The sequence below is a fragment of the Pongo pygmaeus genome, chromosome 6, assembly GCF_028885625.2.
Source record: "Pongo pygmaeus isolate AG05252 chromosome 6, NHGRI_mPonPyg2-v2.0_pri, whole genome shotgun sequence".
NCBI lineage: Eukaryota > Metazoa > Chordata > Mammalia > Primates > Hominidae > Pongo > Pongo pygmaeus.
In genome coordinates, this window is record NC_072379.2 from 10,177,483 (window position 1) to 10,202,637 (window position 25,155).

Consider the following 25,155-nt stretch of genomic DNA (forward strand, 5'->3'; position numbering starts at 1 on the left):
ATCTTCTCCCCTTCTGAGCCCGTCCATTCATCAGTTCTGCCCCCACTCCCCCAGCCCTAAATACCCCGGCTGCTAATCCCCCCCTCACCCCGTTGCCCAATTCCCCATTTCTCTTGCTCTTATTCCTTGTATCTTCTCCCCTTCTGAGCCTGTCCATTCATGGGTTTTACTGCCCCTACTCCCCCAGCCCTAAATACCCCAGCTGCTGTTCCTCCCCATCACCCAGCCACCCGATTCTCCATTCTCCACCCCTTTCTCTCACCCCTGGAGCCCCGTGGGTGGGGGCAGGGCATGAGTTCCCCAGTCCCCAAGGAAAGGCAGCCCCCTCAGTCTCCCTCCCCCTCATTCCCTTCGATCTCCCTCCCCTCTCACCTCACCACTGCCTTTTAAACCCATCCCCTCCGCTTCCCCTCCTTCCCCCTCTCTCCCTGGTGTCAGCTCGATTCCTGCGGTAACTCTGAGCCCTGAAATCCTCAGTCTCCTTGGCCGGGAAGATCAGATTTGGGGACAGGAAGTCGGCACATCTCTGGGTCTCCATGTGAACACAATATAGAGTTTATTGTAAAAAGCAGCTGCTCTCTGTCTGTCTCCTTTTCACACCCCCCCGCCCCAAGTGGTCTCCACTTGGTTGGAGAACAGGGATTTCCAGAGGCGGCGTTGTAGGAGGATCCTGGGAGCACCCGTGTCTCCCAGGGAGGAAGGAGGGGGGTCTGTGGGCAGCACTTGGGGGCCATGATGTTCCTCATAGAAAACACAGAGGTTGGGGGGTCCCATTTTGTTGGAGAGTGACTCTGGGCAGGGGCCCCTTGGACTTTGTCATCTGTGCTCTCCCCATCCCCACCACTGCCCTGACCTTGACACTGGGGTCTTAGGGAGCAATTAGACCCCTGGTGTTGGGTCAGGGAGTTGGATGGCTCAGGGGCTAGGGCTGCCTGGTCCAGCCACCTTTTGCAAGGATGGGTAAAGCTGAGCCTCCCCAAAGATCTTGATCCCCCACAAGGCCCCCAAACCCTGATAGCAAACTCACACAGCAGAACCTGTCTATGCTGATGCGGGGCCCTTCTGTTCCTGCTGTTGCGGGCAGTCAGGCCTGCCTGAGGAGTCGAGAGCGATCAGAAATAATGTGTCCCTTTGGGTCTTTGGGTGCGGGCTTGGGAGAGGCCCCTGTGATCTTTGCCCTGGGCAGAGACAGGCCATGGCCTTTCATCACCTCTGTGTCTGGCCAGGGGTGGGGACCAGGACCATAAAGTCACAGGTGTGAGTGGGCACCCCACCCAGGAGAAGGGCTGGAAACTGGGGACCCCAGGGAAAGCCCTGGACATTTGGCAAAGACCATGTTGAGGTGGGGGATAGGGAGGGATGGCTGGAAGAGAGAGGGGCTTCTCAGGGGTGGGAGTGGAGGGTCCTTCACTTGGTCTGGCCTGTTGCCAGCTGCCCCTTCCACGGTTCTGAACTTCTCCCTCCGTGGTCACCCGCTCCCCGGCGCTTCTTGGCCTCCACCTCTTGTCACCAGTGGTGTGCTCACACCTCTAGCCTCCGTCCCTCCCTCCTGCACTGCCCCACCCCCAGTGGCTCTGACTTCCGCTGAAAGAGAGGGACCCTGGCTCAGGGCGGTCACTGCTCCAGGACTTATAAGGGAGGAGGGTGGACAGGCTGCCCTTTGTCCAACTCCCCGTGGTCACCACGCGCCACCCGCCCAACAGCATCACCTCACCTCTACCCTGGGACAGGCACTGCCCTGCTTCAAGGCAAAGTTCTCTGGGGTCCTTTTTATAGCTGATCCCTTCCTGGGAAGCTTTCATTTCTTGGTCCCTCCTGACGAGGGAAGACGGGCAGCCAGGGGCCCGTTCCCCAGGAGATGCTGGTGATCTGGATTCTGACGCTGGCTCTCCGGCTCTGCGCATCAGTTACTGCTACACCGACAGCAGGTGAGTGCTCCTGGGCTGATGCTCCGGGTCCAGTGCTCCCAGGTGGTCATAGTACACGCCCCTGCCTCAGGCAGCAGGGCTGCAGGTGGCCTCCTCCCCTTTGCACGGCAAGGGGCTGCCACAGGGCTGGAGGCCCGTGCTGTTACCTCATCTTGCCTTGGGGGTGCTGAAGGGGTCACTGTGGAGAACTGTGGGTGCCTGTGGTTGTGCAGGGTATGGTCTGCACACAGCTCCTGGCCGAGGGGCGGCTGAAATCCACAGCTTCTGCTCTCTAGGCTCCCCCTGGGAGGATGAAGGGGCTTTTGTCACATAGACAGTCATCTCTGCCTGCCCTCATCCTGGGGGCTTTATCTGCTGGAGGGATGGGTCTTTCCAAACCTCACGGAGGCATTGCACATGCTGTCAGCCCTGGTCGGGAGAGAGGGAGTCCAGAGGGGTGTGTGACAGTATCCTCCCTTGACTTGGAGTAGCCGCAGGTGCACCTGGGGAATCCCCACCAGTTAAATGGCTGACGGGGCCAGGCACGGTGGCTCATGCTTGTAATCCCAGCACTTTGGGAGGCCAAGGTGGGTGGATCACCTTAGGTTGGGAGTTCGAGTCCAGCCTGGCTAACATGGTGAAACCCCGTCTCTACTAAAAATACAAAAATCAACCAGGCATGGTGGTGTGCACCTGTAATCCCAGCTACTTGGGAGGTTGAGGCAGGAGAATCACTGGAACCTGGAAGGTGGAGTTTGCAGTGAGGCAAGATTGTGCCACTGCACTCCAGCCTGGGCAATAAGAGCAAAACACTGTCAACAAAAAAAAAAAAAAGAGAAAGAAAGAAGGAAGGAAGGAAAGAAAGAAAAAAGAAAGAAAGAAAGAAAAAGAGAAAGAAAGAAAGAAAGAAAGAAAAAGAATATGGCTGCCAGTTGCGGTGGCTCGCCTGCAATCCTAGCACTTTGGGATGCCGAGGCTGGCAGATCACGAGGTCAGGAAATTGAGACCATCCTGGCCAACGTGGTGAAAGCCTAACTCTACCAAAAATATAAAAATTAGCTGGGCGTGGTGGCACACGCCTGTAATCCCAGCTACTCAGGAGGCTGAGGCAGGAGAATCGCTTGAACCCCGGAGGCAGAGGTTGCAGTGAGCCGAGATTGCACTACTGCACTCCAGCCTGGCAACAGAGCGAGACTCTCTCAAAAAAACACAAACAAACAAGCAAAAAAAAAAAAACAAAAAAATCAAACCATAGCTGAGGGGCTGTGGGAGGAGACAGAGGCTCGGGGATCCTTGCTCAGCCTGGTCGTGGCTGTGTCTGAAAGATGACTCTGACCCGCTGATTTCCCTCATACAGAACAGACTTTCTGATTCCTTTCTGGCAGGGGTGGACAGGGATGGGGAGAGGCGAGAGAGGGAGACCTTGAGTTGAAGGCTGTGGGGTGGGCAGAAGGGGTGGTGAGGGGGCAGGGGAGCTGGGGTGGGGGTCTCTGGAGCCCTGCAGGACACCTTCGAGGTAACCCACCAGAGAAGTTCCACCATCCTCCCAGCCAGGGACTCAGGCCCTCTGAGGCTGCCTCTGCCAGCCAAGCCTTGACAGATGAGACCTCCTTTACCCCACCCGGACATGTTGGGAGAGAGGTACAGGTAGGGAGGAGCTGAAGGGAGAGTTTCAAGGGCTGGAGTGATGAACTCTGTGGATTTGGGGACATTACGAGAATTTGTTAATAACACATAGATTCCCTTTAAGTTCATATACAGGAGTGGGAAGCTGTGGGCCTGGATGGGTCTTAGGAGGGGTCCTCCCCATCCCTGCTCCCAAGGCCTGGCCCAGCAGATCTCTGTAGTCAGATTATTCAAGGAGAAGGTAATGGAGGTGATGACAGCGATGATGAAGGCCCCAGGAATCAGTAGGTGGCATTGCCTCTGTGTACCCAGCCGAGTGTTAGAGACGGCCCCCAAGCAACCAAAAGCCCCCGTCCCTTAGGTGCTTATAATTGTGTGGCAAAGATAACACAGGTGAATCCCTTTGTGTGCAAAACAGTCAGAAAAACATCTATCTATGGCCAGTGCAGACAGCAGGAGGGAGTGAGGCCAGGCAAGTAGGGCCACTCCGGAGGGCTCTGGAAGATCTGATTAGATCCAGAGACCCCCTGCCCTCCTCTTGCAGAGGGCTCTGCTGTTCACAAAGCCATTGCCCGGCAGGTAGCTCATATGATTCTCATGAGATCTGTGTAAGGAAGTCGGGGCAGATGAGGATATGTAGAGACTCAGAGAGAGGATGAGTGATTTGCCTGGGTCCACACAGCAAATAATGAACACGGCCACCACTTGACAGTGGATTTGTGCCCTGCGCCTCTCCTCCCCTAGAAGACCCCAGTTCTCTGCACCCGCGCCTCTCCTTCCCTAGAGGACCCAGTTCTCTCCACCAGCGCTCCTCCACCCGTCTAGAGGAACCCAGTTCTCTGCAAATCATCCCCTGCTCTGGGAATGGATTCTGGGTCCTTGGGGAGCAGTTCAGACGTCAGATCAGAGACGACCAGTGGCATCTGTAGCATTTTCTTTTTTTTTTTGAGACAGTCTCCTCTGTCACCCAGGCTGGAGTGCAGTGACATGATCTCCACTCATTGCAACCTCTGTCCCCAGGGTTCAAGAGATTCTCCTGCGTCAGCCTCTAGAGTAGCTGGGACTGCAGGTGTGCGCTAACATGCCCAGCTAATTTTTTGTGTGTGTTTTTGGTAGAACAGGGTTTCACCATTTTGGCCAGGCTGGTCTTGAGCTCCTGGCCTCAAGTAATCTGCTCACCTCGAACTCCCAAAGTGCTGGAATGACAGGTGTGAGCCACTGCACCTGGCCCAGCATCTGTAGCTTTTCTTCCTACTCTCTCCACCCTCTTCTGGGTACTCCAGGGCACACTGTGGACTGGTGAGGTTTCGGAGAATCAGACAGTCGAGCAAGGGAAGAGCAGTCTAAGAAGGTAGAAAAATCATTTCCACAGCTCTGCGGGGGAGCTACAGTGTAGGAATGCCCTGAAAGATGAAGGGGCATGTGCTGGATGGAGCATGATGTTTGCTGGGGAGAGTGTGGTGGTGCTGGTGCATTTGTGGATGACAGGAGTAGTAAGACCAAGCTGAGATGTTTAGACATCACAGGAACCTCTGTGGGCTCAGTAGGGCTGGGGATGCCTCTGTAGGGCAGACCAGCATCAGAGAGGCCATTGAGAGGCACCCAAAGCCATCCTGGGAGGAGGACATGAAGGCCCAGCTGAGAACCTAACTCCCCTGGAAATGGCTCCACCTGATGGTTGGCTGGGGGACACTGAGATAGATGGTCTAGGAGACTGTGTTAACTGGGAGAGGAGCCTCTTTTTGCTGGATGACAAAGGTCTCCAGTTGAGGCTGTGGAGTTTGGGGTAATGGTGAAGTTTCTGGGTGGAGCTGTCCTGGGCTTCTAGGATGGGTCCAGTGCCATTGCCCTAGCCCCTACTACAGGCTGAGGTATGAAAATGTGAGTGCTCACCACGAACTAAATCAGCCGGCACCTTGGTCTTGAACTTTGCAGCCTCCAGAACTGTGAGAAATAAATCTTTCTACTTGTTTTAAAATTTATTTTAAGAGATGGGGGTCTTGCTTTGTTGCCCAGGCTGGTCTTGAACTCCTGGGCTCAAACCATCCTCCCACCTCAACTTCCTAAAGTGCAGGAACTACAGGCATGAGCCACCACACCTGGCCAATTTCTATTGTTTAAGCAACCCAGTCAATGGTATTTGCTGTGGCAGCCCAAGACGACTAAGACAGGCTGCCTTCAAGATTTTCTCTTCACCAGCTGGGTGTAGTGGTTCATGCCTATAATCCCAGTGCTTTGGGAGGCCCCAGCCTGGGCAATGTAGACACCCCATCTCTAAAAAAAAAAGAAAAAAAAAAAAAATTAGGCTAGGTGTGGTGCTCATGCATGTAATCCCAGCACCTTGGGAGGCCAAGGCAGGAGGATCCCTTAAGCCCAGGAGTTCGAGACCAGCTTGGGCAACATAGGGAGACCCCATCTCTTAAAAAAAAAATTAGCCAGTCATAGTGGTGCGTGCCTATAGTCTTAGCTACTTGGGAGGCTGAGGGGAGAGGATCTCTTGAGTCCAGGAATTCGAGACTGCAGTGAGCTGTGATTGCACCATTGCACTTCAGCCTGGGTGACAGAGTGAGGCCCTGTCTCAGAAAAAGCTTTTCTCTATTTATCTTTGGTTTTCAGGAATTTGACCCAGACTGTAATGTCTGTGGTTTGTGGCCCTTTGTTTATTTTTGGAAATTCTTAGTGCTTATTGTCTTCAAATATTTCTCCTGCCCTGTTCTCTCTCTCTTCTCCTTCTGAGATTGCAATGAGACGTATGTTAGACCATTCCGTATTGGACTACAGCTCTTGGATACTGTTCTGCACACATCCCCACCACCCCTTTCTGTGTTTCAGTTTGGGTAATTTTTATTGACTTATCAATTGACTGAAGATAAAAACTGACTTATTTTCAGTTTTTATTGACTTATCTTCACTAATTCTTTCCTCTACTGTGTCTTATCTGCTGATCATCCTGTTGAAAAGAAGTCTTTGGCCAGGTGCAGTGGGTCACACCTGTAATCCCAGTACTTTGGGAGGCTGAGGTGGGAGGATTGCTTGAGCTCAGGAGTTTGAGGCCAGCCTGAGCAACATAGGGAGACCCTGTCTCTACAAAAAATACCAGAAAAAAATTAGCTGGGTGTGGTGGTGTGCGCCTGTAGTCCCAGCTACTTGGGAGGCTGAGATAGGAGGAATGGTTGAGCCCAGGAGGTCGAGACTGCAGTAAGCTGTGATTGTGCCACTGCATTCCAGCCTGGGCAACAGAGACCTTGTCTCAAATAATAATAATAATAATAAATTTAAAAATCAGAAAAGAACTCTTTATCTCTGATATTATGGTTTTTATTTCTACCATCTTCATTTGAAAGAGGCCTCTTGAGAGGCACCGAGAGCCACCCTGGAATGGGAGATGGACAGTCCAGGAGGCTGTATTGACCGGGAGGACAGGAGCCTCTCTTTGGTGGAAGACAAGGGTCTCCAGTTGGGCCTGTTGAGTGTGGAATGACCATGGGGTTTCTGGGAGGAGCTGTCCTGGTGGTCTGGGGCTCCTGGAATAGGGACACAGTCTAGAATTCTACTTTTCCAATTGCTGCAGAGGACACAAAAGCCAGAAAATGCCAGAAAAATGCCAGGGATCCACATGATGACTGGAACCACTATCCTGTTTTATGTACATGAAGTTGCACAGTGTTCCTAGTAAGGGTTGGGGAGGGGATGGGCTAGGGGACAGGGACCAACTGTCTGCCCTGGAGGGGCGGGGCCAGGGGTCTGAAGGGGTCAGCACTCTTTAGCTTAGAAAGGTGAAGCTGGGGGTGGAAATGGTTAACATCTATAAAATTGGGAAGAGAGCGGTGGAGGTGAGAACACATTTGTTCACAATAGACAAAGGGGCAACCTTTGAAACTCAAGTGATGTAAAAATTGACGCAATTACAAGGAATGCAGTTTTATACAAAGAGTAATAAACTTACTCATTCAGCAAACACCAAAGGCTGGCTCTGCTTGAGCAGGTGCTCTGGATGAGGCAGGGTGAATAAACAGTTTATAGTAGAGTTAATGAGATGGGATTGGGGCAGAAACGGCCACAGCCCAATCTGCTGCTGGAGCTACGAGAGGGAGCCTCCGGGGCCCTTCCACCTGGGCTGATGAGGGTGCAGGGAGAGGCAGCGTTTGAGTTTGGTGGCGGTTGAGTCGTACAGGAAGGAAGTATTACATTAACAGATGCTCAAAGGCCTTAGACAAATTCAGAACGGCATTGTCTGAACTTCCACGGAGCTAGGGAGATAATTGGAATATTGGTAATCAGATTCCCTCGGGAAGATCAAATCTTGGGGTGGTAGTGGGATGAGCTGGGGTCACCCATAGCTATTTGGGGTGTGGAAAGGCCCAGAGACCCCCACACCCCAGTTGGAGAAGTCAATAGAGACCCGATAGTCTGAGTATTGTATTAATATTAAAAATGGGCCAGGCATGGTGGCTCACTCATGCCTGTAATCTCAGCACTTTGGGAGACCAAGGTGGGAGGATCGCTTGAGAGCAGGAGTTCAAGACTAGCCTGGGCAAAAATATTTTTTAAATAAAAAAATTAGCTGGGTGTGGTGGTGTGTCTCTGTAGTCCCTGCTGCTCAGGAGGCTGAGGGGAGAGGAGCTCCTGAATCTAGCAATTCCAGGCTTCAGTGAGCTAGGATCACACCACTGCAACCCAGCCTGGGTGACAGAGCAAGACATTACCTCTTAAAAATAAAAATAAAAAATATATGTATTAAAAATTGCAAATATTCAGCCAGGCATGATGGCTTACGCCTGTAATCCCAGCACTTTGGGAGGCCAAGGCGGGTGGATCACGAGGTCAGGAGATCGAGATCATCCTGGCTGACACAGTGAAACCCCGTCTCTACTAAAAATACAAAAAATTAGCCGGGCATGGTGGCGTGTGCCTGTAGTCCCAGCTACTTGGGAGGCTGAAGCAGGAGAATGGCATGAATCCAGGAAGTGGAGATTGCAGTGAGCTGAGATAGCACCACTGCACTCCAGCCTGGGTGACAGAGCAAGACTCTTTATCAAAAAATAAAATAAAATAAAATAAATTGCAAATATTCATTGAGGGTTTGCTATGTGCTGGACACTTTTATAATATTATCTCATTTAACTTTCACAACTTTCCTAAGAAGAAGGATGTGTTACTGATTTTGGGTTTTTATACACAGGGAAACAGGCACAGAGATGATAAACAATTTGCTCGGTGGGGCGTGGTATCTCACGCCTGTAATCCCAACACTTTGGGATGTCAAGGCAGGCAGATCACGTGACGTCAGGAGTTCGAGACCAGCCTGGCCAACATGGTGAAACCCCATCTCTACTAAAAATACAAAAATTAACTGGGCATGGTGGCAGGTTCCTGTAATCCCAGCTACTCCAGAGGCTGAGGCAGGAGAATCACTTGAACCCCGGAGGCAGAGGTTGCAGTGAGCCGAGATCGTGACACTGTGCTCCAGCCTGGGTGACAGACCAAGACTCTATCTCAAAAAAAAAAAAAAAAAAAGTAGGAATTGCTCAATGCCACCCATTCATCAGTTGGAGGAGCCAGGATTTGAACCTAAGCCTTCCAGCTCCAGGGTCCCCATTCTTTACCACTTGCTGTAATTGGGGATGCCTATGTGTATGCGTTCCCTAGGTCTGCCACAATAAATTAACAAACACTACTTGGTGGTTTCAAGCAACATAAATTTATTCTCTTACAGTTGTGGAGGCCAGAAGCTTAAAGTCAAGGTCATCATGAGTGCCACATTCCCTTCAAACGCTCTAGAGGAAGATCTCTCCTTGCCTTTTCTAGCTTTTTTTTTTTCTTTTGAGACGGAGTGTCTTTCTATTGCCCAGGCTGGAGTACAGTGGTACGATCTCGCCTCACTGCAACCTCCGCCTGCCGGTTCAAGCAATTCTCCTCCCTGAGCCTTCTGAGTAGCTGGGATTACAGGCACGCGCCACCATGCCCGGCTAAGTTTTGTATTTTTAGTAGAGACGGGGTTTCACCATGTTGGTCAGGCTGGTCTCGAACTCCTGACCTCGTGATCCACCCATCTTGGCCTCCCAAAATGCTGGGATTACAGGCATAAGCCACCATGCCTGGCCAGCTTCTTCCTTTTTAAAAAAATGTTTATCTCATTATTTAGAGGCTGGATTATGAGACTGGCTAATTTTTGTATTTTTTTTTCTTGTAGAGACGGGGTCTTGCTATGTTGCCCAGGCTGATCTCAAACTCCTAGGCTCAATCGATCCACTGGCCTCGGCCTCTCAAAGTGCTGGGATTACAAGCGTAGCCACCACGCCTGGCCAGCCTTTTCTAGCTCCTGTTGACTCCTGGTGTTCCTTGGCTTGTGAAAACATCACTCCGATCTCTGCCTCATTGTCTCTGGGCATCTTTCCTGTATGTCACACCTCTCTCTCTTTTCTCTGACAAGTATTCGGATTTAGGGCCCATCCTAAATCTGATCTTGAGATCCTTGACTTAATGACATCTGGAAAGCCCCTGTTTCCAAAGAAGGTCGAGTTCCCAGGTACCAGGAGTTAGGACTTGAGGATATATTTTGGGGTGATCTTATTCAATGTGCCATACCATGCTTTAGCCTCAACTGGTGGCTCTTGCTGTTAAGAAGCAGTGACTGCCTGCTGGCACTAGAAAGCCAAGAAGTCCATCCACCACCATTGGTGTGTGCATGGGTTGGGGTGGCCCCAGCTCTATCTCAACCTCCACAACTCAGCCAGGAGCCAGTGACCTTATGGAAAAGGAATAGACCCAGGCTACCTAGCTCTTGTGTGGCAGAGCAGAATGTGCACCTAGGACTGGGGGACCCCAGCTCATCCCAGTGTCTCCCATAACATTGTAGAATATTCTAGAGTGATCAGGGTGGCCAGAACAGGCATCATTTACTCTCATTTTCAGGGGGAAATGGAAGTTCAGAGAAGTTCGCTGGATTGCACAAGGTCACAGAGCAGTGTACAGGTTGGTCTTGGAGACATAGCAAGGACCCTCCCTCCACACCCCATGGGGGCTCCCCACACTGCCACTGCCTCTTCAGGGGAGCTGCCACTATGGACTTCATTGACTGATTTTGTCACAAGCAGAAATATGTCCTGGAGGTGGCAGGAGGAGACAGTTTCAAAGCTTGGTGATGGTCTTCAGACTTGTCCTTGAAGAGCCTTCTAATGTGTGTCCCCAAGAATGCCACGATGTGAAAGATTTGCCTGAAAAACCAGCTGCCTTAATTAAATAATATCTATTTTATTTTAGAGACAGGGTCTTTCTCTGTTGCCCAGGCTGGAGTGCAGTGGCACAATCATAGCTCACTGCAACCTCGACCTCCTGGGCTCAAGTGAGCCTTTTGCATCAGCCTCTTAAGTAGCTGGGACTACAGATGTGCACCACCATGCCCAGCTAATTTTTAAATTTTTTGTACAGGTGGAGGTCTCGCTATGTTTTCCAGGCCGGGGCTTGAACTCTTGGCCTCAAGCAAACCTCCTGCCTCAGCCTCCCAAAGTGCTGGGATTACAGGTGTGAGCCATTGTCCCCAGCCTTAATCTTTTTAAAGAAAAATCCAAATACATGTGGAATGTAGAAGCAGTAAACACTGTAAATGGGCAAGAAAGGACTCAACTTAATTCATTTAATGAGATACCATGTCATTACTTTCACACAGAAAAAAGCCACCAAACTTTACCTGCTTAGCAGGAGAGGGAGATGGCATCTTTAATGACCAGTGGCTGCAATGTAGGCAAATAGGCAATTTTTGTTAAGCATTTTGACTACAAAGGTCTGGGGAATCCCAGCTTGGAAATTGTTACCAGTGAATGATTTTCCATGGGTTCTCCAAGGGGTGACATAAGGCATACCTATAATAAAATAAAATAAAATAAAATAAAATAAAATAAAATAAAATAAAACATAATAAAATAAAGTAAAATAAAATAAAATAAAATAAAATGTATATAGGCAGGGCACGGTGGCTCATGCCTGCAATCCCAGCACTTTGGGAGACCAAGGCGGGCAGATCACGAGGTCAAGAGATCGAGACCATCCTGGCCAACATGGTGAAACCCCATCTCTACTAAAAACACAAAAATTTAGCTGAGCCTGCTGGCAGGGGCCTGTAGTCCCAGCTACTCGGGAGGCTGAGGCAGGAGAATCGCTTGAACCTGGGAGACAGAGGTTGCAGTGAGCCAAGATCGCACCACTGTGCTCCAGCCTGGGTGACAGAGCGAGATTCCTTCTCAAAAAAATAAAAATAAACTAAAATAACGTGTGTGTGTGTGTATATATATATATATACAACATATATACATATACACACATACATTTATATATTGACACACATTTATTGTGTTTTACAAATTATAAAACGAGTTGTGGTGGTACACGTCTGTAGCCCCAGTACTCAGGAGGGAGGGAGGATCACTTGAGCCCAGGAGTTCCAGGCACGGTGAGCTAGGATCTCACCACCGCGCTCCAGTCTGGGGGCACATTGAGAACTAGCCTCTCTCTCTTTTTGTTGTTGTTGTTGTTGTTTTGTTTTTGAGATGAGTCTCACTCTGTCGCCCAGGCTGGAGTGCAGTGGTGCCATCTCTGCTCACTGCAAACTGCACCTCCCAGGTTCAAGTGATTCCCCTGCCTCAGCCTCCCGAGTAGCTGGGTCTATAGGCGCGCCACCACACTCAGGTAAATTTTTGTATTTTTAGTAGAGATAGGGTTTCACCATGTTGGCCAGGATGGTCTTGATCTCTTGACCTCGTGATCCCGCCGCCTTGGCCTCCCAAAGTGCTGGGATTACAGGCGTGAGCCACCATGCCTGGCCAGAGACCTTGTCTCTTAAAAGAAAAATTATAAGATGAAAACATATTCATCTTGGAACATTTAGAAAATATAGACAAACACAAAGAGGAAAACCTTCCTTTTTTTTTTTTTTTTTTGAGATGGAGTCTCTCTCTGTTGCCCAGGCTGGAGTGCAATGGTGCCATCTTGGCTCACAGCAACCTCCACCTCCCGGGTTCAAGCGATTCTTGTGCCTCAGCCTCCCGAGGAGCTGGGATTACAGGCATGTGCCACCATGCCTGGCTAATTTTTGTATTTTATTAGAGACAGGGTTTCACCATGTTGGCCAGGCTGGTCTTGAGCTCCTGACCTCAGGTGATCCACTTGCCTCGGCCTCCCAAAGTGCTGGGATTATAGGCATAAGCCACCATGCCCAGCCTGAAAAAATACCCCCTTAACCTTAACATTCAGGTAAACATTGTTAACATTTTATTTCTATGTATTTAGATTTATTCTATGGACGGTTTATATTTTAATGGCTGATTACTATTCTGTTCTATGGAATACCACAGTCATATAACCAGTCCCCTATTTGTCTATTCTTGGACATGAGTACCTCTGTTTTTTACTATAATAAGTAACGAGGCAATAAACAGTCTTGTATAAATTTTATTTTATATCTGCATGAGATTAATTTAGGATGAATAACTAGAAATGTCATCGTTAAAATGATATCAGCAGCTGGGTGTGGTGGCTCATGCCTGTAATTCCAGTGCCTTGGGAGGCTGTGGTGGGACAATCACTGGAGGTTGGGAGTTGAGACTAGCCTGGGCAAGATAGTGAGACCCCCATCTCTACAAAATGTAAAAAAGTAGCTGAGTATGGTGGGGCCTGTAGTCTCAGGTACTCTGGAGGCTAAGGTGGGAGGATCATTTGAGCCCAGGAGTTCAAGACTGCAGTGAGCTAAGGTTGTGCCACTGCACTCCAGCCTGGGTTACAGAGTGAGACCCCCAACTCCTGAAAAAAAAATGGTATGACTCTTCCAATGGTCCCTGATGCATATTTTCAAATTATCCTTTAGAACTGTGATGCCAAGTCAACATCACATGAAAAGGCCCCAACCAACACCAGCTATTATAGTCATCTATCATCATGATGGGTGCAATTTGATAGATGAAGAAGAAATCATATTTTGCTGTATTTTGGATTTCTTTGCTTCCTGGTGAAATTTATATGCTTTTTCCTTCTCTTGGGCTTGTTGGCTATTTGAGTTTCTTTGGAGAAGAAGCTCAGTTTTCCTTTGCCCAGCTTCCTTGTGGAGCACCCTGACCCTGGAGGTTGACCTGGGGAAGGACCGCCACACTTGCTCCGTTACATCCTTTGGGGACACCGTTGCCACCAGAATCCCAGGCTGGGAGGAGTCTGAATCTCTTCACCCAGAGCACGGTTCCCTTGTCCCTCCTGCAGCGAGTGAAGAACCTTGGCTTGGTGGAGTTTGCCAGCTCGGGGGACGACGGGGAGGGCAGAGCCGAAGCCTTTAGCCTGGGGCTCCCACTTAGTGAGCAGGCAAGGGCTGCAGGAGCCGGAGAGAAGGAGCGTCAGGAGGTGAGGGTGTCCTAGGAACTGAATGTGAGATTTCAGAAAGAGGAAGGGCAGCTAGATGAGATGGATGGGGATTCGGTCACTTAGAGCTCAAGCTTGGTGTGACCTGCGAGGGCAACTGTTGTGGAGATGTGAGTGGTTAAGGACAAATTGAATGGTAACAAATCGGAGAAAATGGTATGAATCCAGGAACAAAGGCAAAAGAGAGCAGGAATGTTCAGAACGGTCCCCTGCATTCCACAGAGTGTCCCTGCCTTCTTTGGGTCCCTCAGTGGCCCACCATGTCACTGCCTTGGCCTCACCAGCCTGTGTCCCTCCATTGCCCCTTCTTCTTGCAGCCTCCAGGGCACAGCTGCTGCTGCTTTTTTTTTTTTTTTTTGAGATGGAGTCTCACTCTTTTGTCCAGACTGGAGTGCAGTGGTGCGATCTCAGCTCACTGCAACCTATGCCTCCTGGGTTCAAGCGATTCTCCTGCCTCAGCCTCCAGAGTAGCTGGGACTACAGGTGCCCGCCACCATGCCCAGCTAATTTTTACATTTTTGTAGAGATGAGATTTCACCGTGTTGGCCAGGCTGGTCTCGAACTCCTGACCTCAGGTGATCCTCCTGCCTTGGTCTCCCAAAGTGCTGGGATTATAGGCGTGAGCCACCGTGCCCAGCCTCCAGGGCACAGCTTCTAAGGCACAGTTGGGATCATGGCTTTTTACTGAACTTAGTCAAGTCCAAACCCCATTTCTAGGCTGGTTCACACCCATTTTCCTAGCTTCCTTCTGCCTTACTGTCTTCCCTCACCCCAAACACACAGTGAACACTTTTACTCACCTCTGGGACCCCACACATGGTGTTTTCCTGCCCTGAAAACTTCCCCTTCCTCCTCTTTATTCCTCTAGCCCTTTACTGGAGCTAAAAGTAAAAGTCATTTTTCTTTCTTTCTTTTTTTTTTTTTTTTAAGAAACAGGGTCTTGCTCTGTTGCCCAGGTTGGAGCGCAGCAGCCCAATCATAGCTCAGTACAGCTCTGAATTCCTGGGCTCCAGTGATCCTCCCACCTCAGCCTCCCAAGTAGCTGAGACTACAGGGACACAGCACCATGCCTGACTAATTTTTTGTTGAGATGGGGTCTTATTATAATGTCCAGGCTGATCTCAAACTCCTGGGTTCAAGCAGTCCTCCCCCGCTTGGCCTCTCAAAGTCCTGGGATTACAGGCATGAGCTGCCATATCTGGCCTTTTTGTTTTGTTTTGTTTTGTTTTGTTTGAGATAAGGTCTTTCTCTGTTACCCAAGCTGGACTGCAGTGGTGCAATCATAGCTCACTGCAGCCTTGAGCTCCTGGGCTCAAGCAATTGTCCTGCCTCAGCCTCCTGAGTACCTGGAACTGACTACAGGTGCATGTACCACACTGGGCTAATATTTAAAATTTTTTTGTAAAGACAGGATCTTGATATGTTGCCCAGGTTGGTCTTGAACTCCTGGCCTCAACTAATCTTCCCACCTTGGCCTCCCAAAATGCTGGGATTACAGGTATGAGCCACCACACCTGGTCAAAAGCCATCTTTAGAATGTGCTTGAATTCTGTGTTATAATCTGAGTGACCTTGGAAATTATTTATCCTTAGAACCTTGATTCCTATATAAAATAGAAATAGCGGCCGGGTGCTGTGGCTCACACCTGTAATCCCAGCACTTTAGGAGGCCAAGGTGGGTGGATCATGTGAGGTCAGGAGTTCAAGACCAGCCTGGCCAACATGGCAAAACCACGTCTCTACTAAAAATACAAAAAGTAGCCAGGTTCTGTGGTGGGCACCTGTAATCCCAGCAACTTGGGAGGCTGAGGCAGGAGAATTGCTTGAACCCAGGAGACGGAGGTTGCAGTGAGCCGAGATCCTGCCACTGCATTCCAGCCTGGGCAACAGAGCAAGACTCTGTTAAAAAAAAAAAAAAAAAAAAAAGAAAGAAAAAGAAATAGCCGTGTCCACCTTGCAGACTTGTTGTGATGTTGTGATGTTTATATTTGGTAACTAAGAAAAAGCATGCTTTAGATTTTCCAGCATTCACTGACTCATTCACTGAGAAAGTCTAATTGAGCCTCTACAGGGCCAACTGAACAGGGCCGAAATGTTCTCTACCCTCACGAAGTCCACAGCCTACAAGGGCAAAGATATTCCCAGGCAGTTACAGAATCACTGAGTTCCAGTTAATATGTCCTGTGATAGGGTGAGTACAGGAATCTGATCCATAACCAATAAATGCCAGCTCTCCCCACCCCTGTTCATACCTCCTGAGTCGTTATGGAGATGACCATAAACTTCCTTTATATGCTTTTTCATTGTTTGACTTGTGACAACAGACACATTCTACTTTTATAACTTAAAAATTCCAGTAAAATTTATGAGTAAACCCAAGAGACTCCCATTTTTAAAAGAAGGAAAAAATGACAAGTCAAGTATCACCTCCTCCTGGAAGCCTCCCTTGATGACGGGCAGGAAAGTCCACAAGTCCACCCTGCTGCATTGAGCCCTGCCCTGCCTTCATGTGGGCCTCTGCTGTCTCCTCGTTGTACTGAGGGTCTAGGAGCCTCCATGAGGGGCGGGGGGTACATCTGCCTTTGATCTCAGCATTACCAGATGGCATCATGCTCTTGGTGTCCCAAACAAAGAATTGGATATGACACATACAAATAGCAAAGCAAGCAGCAAAAGTTTGTTACGTATAGTATTACACTCTCAAAGAGGGGAGAGCGGACTGATCTCTGTGAGGTGAGATCAGCATCAGTTTGGTGTACTTTGCATCTTTTTTTCTTTTTTTTTGACAGAGTCTCGCTGTGTCACCCAGGCTAGAGTGCAGTGGCATGATCTTGGATCACTGCAACCTCTGCCTCCTGGGTTCAGGCAATTCTCCTGCCCCAGCCGCCCAAGAAGCTGGGATTACAGGCGCCCACCACCATACCTGGCTAATTTTTATATTTTTAGTACAAACAAGGTTTCACCATGTTGGCCAGGCTGGCCTCGAACTCCTGACCTCAGGTGATCCTCCTGCTTTGGCCTCCCAAAGTGCTGGGATTACAGGTGTGAGCCACCATGCCCGACCACTTTGCGTCTTTTTATGTGTTTTTTTTTTTTTTTTCCTTCTCTTCCCAAGGCTGTCTAATCTTTAGCCAGCTTCTGCCTTTTGATTGATAGGTGTGTTACTTAGTAACTTTGGCCTCTGTGTGCTTGCACATCGCCTCCATCTCATAATCTTAAGTACAGGCATGATATGCAGTCCACGTAGGTGAGCTGTAATGAGCTGATTATCATACAGGGTTACGTTAAAGAAACTTTTTCTCTCTAACGGACATGCCTAGCCCTGAGGAGCTACCCCTTACTGGTTTGGTCTGGATCTTGCTGGCCATGGGATCTCCTTTTTATTTTTTTGAGATGGAGTCTCACTCTGTTGCTCAGGCTGGAGTGTAGTGGCTCACAGTCTCGGCTCACTGCAACTTCTGCCTCTTGGGTTCAAGAGATTCTCCTGCCTCAGCCTCCTGAGTAGCTGGGGATTACAGGCACCCACTACCACACCCAGCTAATTTTTGTATTTTTAGTAGAGATGGGGTTTCACCATGTTGGCCAGGCTGGTCTCAAACTCCTGACCTTAAGTGATTGAGGGCCTTCCAAAGTGCTGGGATTACAAGCATGAGCCACTGCACCCGGCCAAGGGGAGCAGAGTTTTAAAGGATAACTTGGTGGGTCAGGGGAGCCAGTGAGTCAGGAGTGCTGATTGGTCAGGGATGAAATCACAGGGAGTAGAAGCTGTCTTCTTGCACTGAGTCAGTTCCTGGGTGGGGGCCACAAGATCAGCTGAGCCAGTTTATTCATCTGGGTGGTGCCAGCTGATCCATCAAGTGCAGCGTCTGCAAAATATCTCAAGCACTGATCTTAGGAGCAGTTTAGGGAGGGTCAAAAATCTTGTAGCCTCCAGCTGCATGGCTCCTAAACCATCATTTCTAATCTTGTGGCTAATGTTAGTCCTACCAAGGCAATCTAGTCCTCAGGCACGAAGAAAGTCTGCTTTGGGAAAGGGCTGTTACCATCTTTGTTTCTTCCAAAGTTAGTTCAGCCTGCTCCCAAGAATGAACAAGGACAGCTTGGAGGTTAGAAGCAAGGTGGAGCCGGTTAAGTGAGATCTCTTTCACTGTCTCAGTCATAATTTCGCAAAGGCGGTTTCAGCTGGAGGGCTGAGTTTTCCTGTGGGTGCAGAAAGGCAGGGTGGCTGAGGATTGTGGTGGCCTCTGGACGAGACACAGAGGAGGTTTCTGAGAGGTGATTGGGGGAGGTGACCTCAGAGACCAGGAGGCCAGAGGGGTCCCTCGCTCAAGTGAGGGAGGAAGCCTGTGGGAAGGAACGCCTGCGTGAGCCTGTTTTGAACCCTGCCACCCTCACTTTGGTGCCGGCCTATCCTCTGCCATCCTCTCTGACCCTTGTATTCAGGGCTCAGAGATGCCCCACCTCCACCTTGGCAGCCCCTGGAGCACAGCCCCTCCACTTCCATCAGGTTGAACTAGACAAAACTTAGCTCATAAACGAGAGGATTGGGCAAAACCACAAATGTCCACCGACTTCAAAACAAACATGTGGCCGGTGTGTGCCTCAAGCCTGTAATCCCAGCACTTTGGGAGGCCGAGGTGGGAGAATCACGAGGCCAGAAGTTTGAGACTGGCCTGGGCAACATAGCAAGTTCCTATCTCTAAAAAAACAAAATTTTAAAATTAGCGGGGCATGGTGGCACACCCCTGTAGACCCAACGATTTGGGAGGCCGAGGCAGGAGGATCGCTCCAGCCTAGGAGTTTAAGGCTGCAGTTACTCCAGCCTAGAAGTAGCATGGTGATATAGTTTGAATATTTATCCCTTCCCAGATCTCACGTTGAACTGTAATCCCCAGCCTAGGTAACAGAGTGAGGCTATGTCTCAAAAAAAAAAAAAAAGAAAAAAGAAAAGCCATCAAAACCCAAAAATCTCCCCCAAACACCAAGCAATCTTTTCCATCTTTTTCATGAAGTTACAATTCCACAAAATCTTAGGCATCATTGCCTTTGACCCGAACTGTATTGATCAATGATTTGATAGTGCTCTGTCTACCCCTCCACCCCGGCCTTCCATCCTGGTCCAGCTTCTAGCCTCTCCCTGTGACTGTGTGTCTTTTTCACGACTCGGTAAAACTGGGGCCATCTGGGATGGCGGAGGGTGCCTCTGCTCTGGAGCACTGAACTGTCTCCTCTGCCAGGGGCCAAGGTTGGCCCTCCTGAGACAAGTGAGAAAAATGCAGCTCCCAGCATCTTGGAGATTGACAGATGGGACAAGAGGCCACACAACCTGTCCTCTCAAGGAAGTCCCTTATACATCATCCTGTAGAATTCCTAGTAACTCCTGGGCTGATGGCACTTCTCTCACAGATTCTGTGCATATACAATCTGATTCATTTCATAGGCAGGATGAAGAAAGCCAGGGATTATATGTCCGTCTTACATAGGAAAATGGAATCCTACATGTACTGTCCCATGTTCTAAGTAGCACAGAGAAAATACAGTAGCCCCTCCAGTCCAGGGCCAAGATAATGCTTTTTTTTTTTTTTTTTTTTTTTGAGATGGAGTCTCACTCTGTCACCGAGGCTGGAGTGCAATGGTGCAATCTCGGCTCACCGCAACCTCTGCCTCCCTGGTTCAAGCGACTCTCCTGTCTCAGCCTCCCAAGTAGCTGGGATTACAGGCGCATGCTACCATACCTGGCTAATTTTTATATTTTTAGTAGAGATGGGGTTTCGCCATATTGGCCAGGCTGGTCTTGGGCTCCTGACCTCAAGTGATCTGCCTGCCTCAGCCTCCCAAAGTGCTGGGATTACGGGCGTGAGTCACTGCGCCTAGCCTAGTTAGTGATTTTTTTTTTTTTACAGTTGCAGCCTTTTGAGTGGGCCTGAACCAGAGTGCAGGAGGCACTCCATGGGCAGGCTACGAGGGCTGCAGGATGACCAGGTAGAGGTGGCAGTGTCCCAAGAAGGGTGATGATAGCCTTTGAATATTTGTCCTCACCTAAATCTCATGTTGAGTTGTAGTCCCCAGTGTTGTAGGCGGGGCCTGGTGGCAGTTGTTTGGATCATGGGGGCAGATCCCTGCTGAATGGCTTGGACCATCCCCTTGGTGATGAGTGAGCTCTCATTCTGAGTTCACACAAGATCTGGTCTTTTAGAAATGTGTGGGCTGGGCGCGGTGGCTCATGCCTGTAATCCCAGCACTTTGGGAGGCCGAGGCAAGCAGGTCACCTGAGGTCAGGAGTTTGAGACCAGCCTGACCAACATGGAGAAACCCCATCTCTACTAAAAATACAAAATTAGCTTGGCATGGTGGTGCATGCCTGTAATTCCAGCTACTTGGGAGGCTGAGGCAGGAGAATCGCTTGAACTGGGGAGGCAGAGGTTGCGGTGAGCCAAGATCGTGCCACTGCACTCCAGCCTGGGCAACAAGAGTGAAACTACGTCTAAAAAAAAAAAAAAAGGAAAGAAAAGAAAAAAAGAAAAGAAGCGTGTGGCATTGGCTGGGCTTGGTGGCTCACGCCTGTAATCCCAGCACTCTGAGAGGCCAAGGCAAGCAGATCATTTGAGGTTAGGAGTTTGAGATCTGCCTGGCCATCATGGTGAAACTGTCTCTACTAAAAATACAAAAATTAGCCGGGTGCAGTGGTGGGTGCCTGTAATCCCAGCTACTCAGGAGGCTGAGTCAGGAGAATCACTTGAACCCAGGAGGCAGAGGTTGCAATGAGCCGAGATCACGCCAATGCACTCCAGCCTGGGTGACAAGCTGTCTCAGAAAAAAAAAGAAAGAAAGAAATGTGTGGCACCTCCCCTACCCTCTTTGCCTCTCTCTTGCTCCTGCTTTCCCCATTTGACCAGCCTGTTCTCCCTTCATCTTCCGCCATGATTGGAGGCTTCCTGAGGCCTCCCTAGAAGCAAACACCAGCACCATCTTCCTGTACAGCCTGCAGAACTGTGAGCCAATTAAATCTCTTTTCTTTATAAATGACCCAGGCTCAGGTATTTCTTTATAGCAATGCAGGAAAGGCCTAATAGAGGTGGCTAGCTCTTGTGTATGTAAATGCATCTGGAGAGAAAGGACAGAGAGAATTGTCCATGGAATGGGTGACTGCCTTAGCTCTTCTGTTTTTCCTGGGTTGGTGGTGGGTTGGTGGTGGGTTGGTGGCAGCTGCAGGGTTAGAGGTCAAAGGGGTCTCTCAGATGTCAAGGATGAGGAAGAGAGACTTGTCAGACCAGATATGGTTTGGCTGTGTCCCCACCCAAATCTCATCTTGAATTGTAGCTCCCACAATTCCCATGTGTTGTGGTGTTGTGAGAGGGACCCAGTGGGAGATAATTGAATCATGGGGGCAGTTTCCCCCATACTGTTCTTGTGGTAATGAATAAGTAAGTCTCACGAGATCTGATGATTTTATAAGGGGAAACCCCTTTCACTTGGCTCTCATTCTCTCTGTTGCCTGCTGCCATGTAAGATGTGCCTTTCACCTTCCACCATGATTGTGAGGCCTCCCCAGACATGTGGAACTGTGAGTCCATTAAACCATTTTTTCTGTATAAATTACCCAGTCTCTGGTATGTCTTCTTCTTCTTCTTCTTCTTCTTCTTCTTCTTCTTCTTCTTTTTTTTTTGAGACAGAGTCTCACTCTGTCACCCAGGCTGGAGTGCAGTGGTGCGATCTCAGCTCACTGCAACCTCTGCCTCCTGGGTTCAAGTGATTCTCCTGCCTCAGCCTCCCAAGTAGCTGGGATTACAGGTGCCTGCCACAACACCCGGCTAATTTTTGTATTTTTAGTAGAGATGGGTTTCACAATGATGCCCAGGCTCATCTCGAACTCCTGACCTCAAGTGATCTGCCACCTCGGCATCCCAAAGTGCTAGAATTATAGGCATGAGCCACCACACCTGGCCTTGGGTATGTTTTTATCAGCAGTGTGAAAATGAACAAGTACGATGTGTGAGCCAGACAATACAAGGTCTGCAAAACGCAGAATGTGAGGAACAAAAGGAATGTGTGTGGGGGCATTTGTGGGAGTACAACCTTCTGCTGGAATTGATGCCTGAGCATCTTGATAGATGAACATGTCCCAGTGTGGCTAGGGTGGAATGAGCAGGCAATACTGGACAGAGACATATAAGTACAGTTCTCCACAACCATACAGATGTGAAAACCCAGAGCCATACTACTAACAATTCAAGTTCATTTTTTTTTTTTTTAGATGGTGTCTCACTCTTTCACCAGGCTGGAGTGCAGTGCCATGATCTCAGCTCACTGCAACCTCCACTTCCTGGGTTCAAGCGATTCTCATGCCCTAGCCTCCCAAGTAGCTAGGATTACAGGTGTACACTACCACACCTGGCTAATTTTTTTGTATTTTTAATAGAGATGGGGTTTCACTATGTTGGCCAAACTGGTCTTAAACTCCTGACCTCAAGTGATCTGCCTGCCTCGGCCTCCCAAAGTGTTGGGATTATAGGCGGGAGCCACCTCACCTGGCCCTAAAAATTCAAGTTACAAATTACAGTCAAGACTCAGAAAATTATCTAGTGATACCTTGCCCACTAGCCAAACCGTTATATTCCACAGAAGACACAGGGGTCTATAACAGGGGTCCCCAAACCCCTGGCCCCAGACCAGAACTGGTCCATGGCCTGTTAGGAACAGGGACACATGGCAAGAAGTGAGTAGCGGGCCAGCGAAGCTGAGCTCTGCCTCTTCTTGGATCAGCAGCGGCATGAGATTCTTCCAGGAGGACAAACCCTGTTGTGAACTGTGCGTGCAAGGGATTTAGGTTGCACTCTCCTTATGAGAATCTAATGGTAAATGTAATGTGCTTGAATCATCCCAAAACCATCCCCCCAATAGCCAACAGCTCAAGTCCTTGGGAAAATTGTCTTAGATGAAATCGGTCCCTGGTGTCAAAAAGGTTGGGGACTGCTAGTTTACACCATCAGTAAAAATTGTTCAAATCTACAGATTCACCTTACCCTTCCTATGCCCCTGAAAGGGAAACTTGAGCTTCAATAACATGGGCTGACCAGGTGTCTTCCAGCCCGGATGTGTCAGGATTGACTGCCACCAAATGTAAGGAGAGAGCCATAAATCAGCACTTTCTCTGGTTTCTCTCAAATCACAGGCTCAACAGTAAACACCAGTATTGGAGGTAATACAACTTCTGCATCCACATCCCGTTCAAGTGACCTTTTTAACACCTTTAGTAGCCATGGGGTGGCAGTCACATTTACCATGGGCTCAACTGCAACAACACACCTCCCTGACAGCTCCACAAACTCAGGCCAAAGTGAGGAATCAACAGTAACACACAACAACCCAGAAGCAACAGGAACAACACTCTTCCCTACCCGATCCACAACCTCAGTTCTTCTTGGAGAACCTACAACCTCACCCAGCAGTTCAGCCTCAATGGAAACAACAGCGTTACCCGGCAGTACCACAACAGCAGGCCTGAGTGAGAAATCTACCACCTTCTACAGTAGCCCCAGATCACCAGACACAACACTTTCACCTGCCAGCACGACAAGCTCAGGCGTCAATGAAGAATCCGCCACCTCCCACAGCCGACCAGGCTCAACGCACACAACAGCGTTCCCTGGAAGTACCACCATGCCAGGCCTCAGTCAGGAATCTACAGCTTCCCACAGCAGCCCAGGCTCCACAGACACAACACTGTCCCCTGGCAGTACCACAGCATCATCCCTTGGTCCAGAATCTACTACCTTCCACAGCAGCCCAGGCTCCACTGAAACAACACTCTTACCTGACAACACCACAACCTCAGGCCTCCTTGAAGCATCTACGCCCGTCCACAGCAGCACTGGATCGCCACACATGACACTGTCCCCTGCCGGCTCTACAACCCGTCAGGGAGAATCTACCACCTTCCAGACCTGGCCGAGCTCAAAGGACACTACGCCTCTACCTCCTAGTACCACATCAGCCTTTGTTGAGCTATCTACAACCTACCACAGCAGCCCGAGCTCAACTCCAGCAACCCACTTTTCTGCCAGCTCCACAACCTCGGGCCGTAGTGAGGAATCGACAACAGTCCACAGCAGCCCAGTTGCAACCGCAACAACACCCTCACCCGCCCGCTCCACAACCTCAGGCCTTGTTGAAGAATCTACAACCTACCACAGCAGCCCGGGCTCAACTCAAACAATGCACTTCCCTGAAAGCTCCACAACTTCAGGCCGTAGTGAAGAATCAACAACTTCCCACAGCAGCACAACACACACAATATCTTCACCTCCTAGCACCACACCTGCCCTTGTTGAAGAATCTACAAGCTACCACAGCAGCCCGGGCCCAACTGCAACAACACACTTCCCTGACAGCTCCACAACCTCAGGCCATAGCGAGGAATCAACAGCATCCCACAGCAGCCCAGACGCAACGGGAACAACAGCCTTACCTGCCCGCTCCACAACCTCAGTTCTCGTTGGAGAATCCACGGCCTCACCCATCAGTTCAGGCTCAACGGAAACAACAGCGTTACCCGGCAGTACCACAACGCCAGGCCTCAGGGAGAAATCTACCACTTTCTACAGTAGCCCCAGATCACCAGACACAACACTCTCACCTGCCAGCACGACCAGCTCAGGCGTCAGTGAAGAATCTACCACCTCCCACAGCCGACCAGGCTCAATGCACACAACAGCATTCCCTGACAGCACCACCACGCCAGGCCTCAGTCGGGAATCTGCAACTTCCCACAGCAGCCCAGGCTCAACGGATACAACCCTGTTACCTGCCAGCACCACCAGCTCAGGCCCCAGTCAGGAATCAACAGCTTCCCACAGCAGCCCAGGTTCAACTGACACAGCACTGTCCCCCGGCAGTACCACAACTTTATCCTTTGGTCAAGAATCTACAACCTTCCACAGCAGCCCAGGCTCCACTCGCACAACACTCTTCCCTGACAGCACCACAAGCTCAGGCATCATTGAAGCATCTACACGCGTCCACAGCAGCACTGGCTCACCACACACAACGCTGTCCCCTGCCAGCTCCAGAAGCCCTGGCCTTCAGGGAGAATCTACCGCCTTCCAGTCCCACCCAGCCTCAACTCACACAACGCCTTCACCTCCTAGCACCACAACAGCCCACGTGGAAGAATCTACAACCTACCACCGCAGCCCGGGCTCGACTCCAACAACATATTTCCC

The 25,155-nt window shown here is 49.8% G+C and overlaps 1 protein-coding gene across 1 annotated transcript in view; it reads left to right on the forward strand.

Moving 5' to 3' along the window:
* The first annotated feature begins 1,858 nt into the window (after positions 1 to 1,858).
* Positions 1,859 to 25,155, forward strand: part of MUC12 (mucin 12, cell surface associated) — a 58,276-nt gene continuing 34,979 nt past the window's right edge. Inside the window, 5 exon segments of the mRNA XM_054496433.1 lie at positions 1,859 to 1,928; positions 4,078 to 4,112; positions 4,817 to 5,026; positions 13,779 to 13,924; positions 23,059 to 24,506. Coding sequence (XP_054352408.1) covers positions 1,859 to 1,928; positions 4,078 to 4,112; positions 4,817 to 5,026; positions 13,779 to 13,924; positions 23,059 to 24,506 — 1,909 coding nt within the window.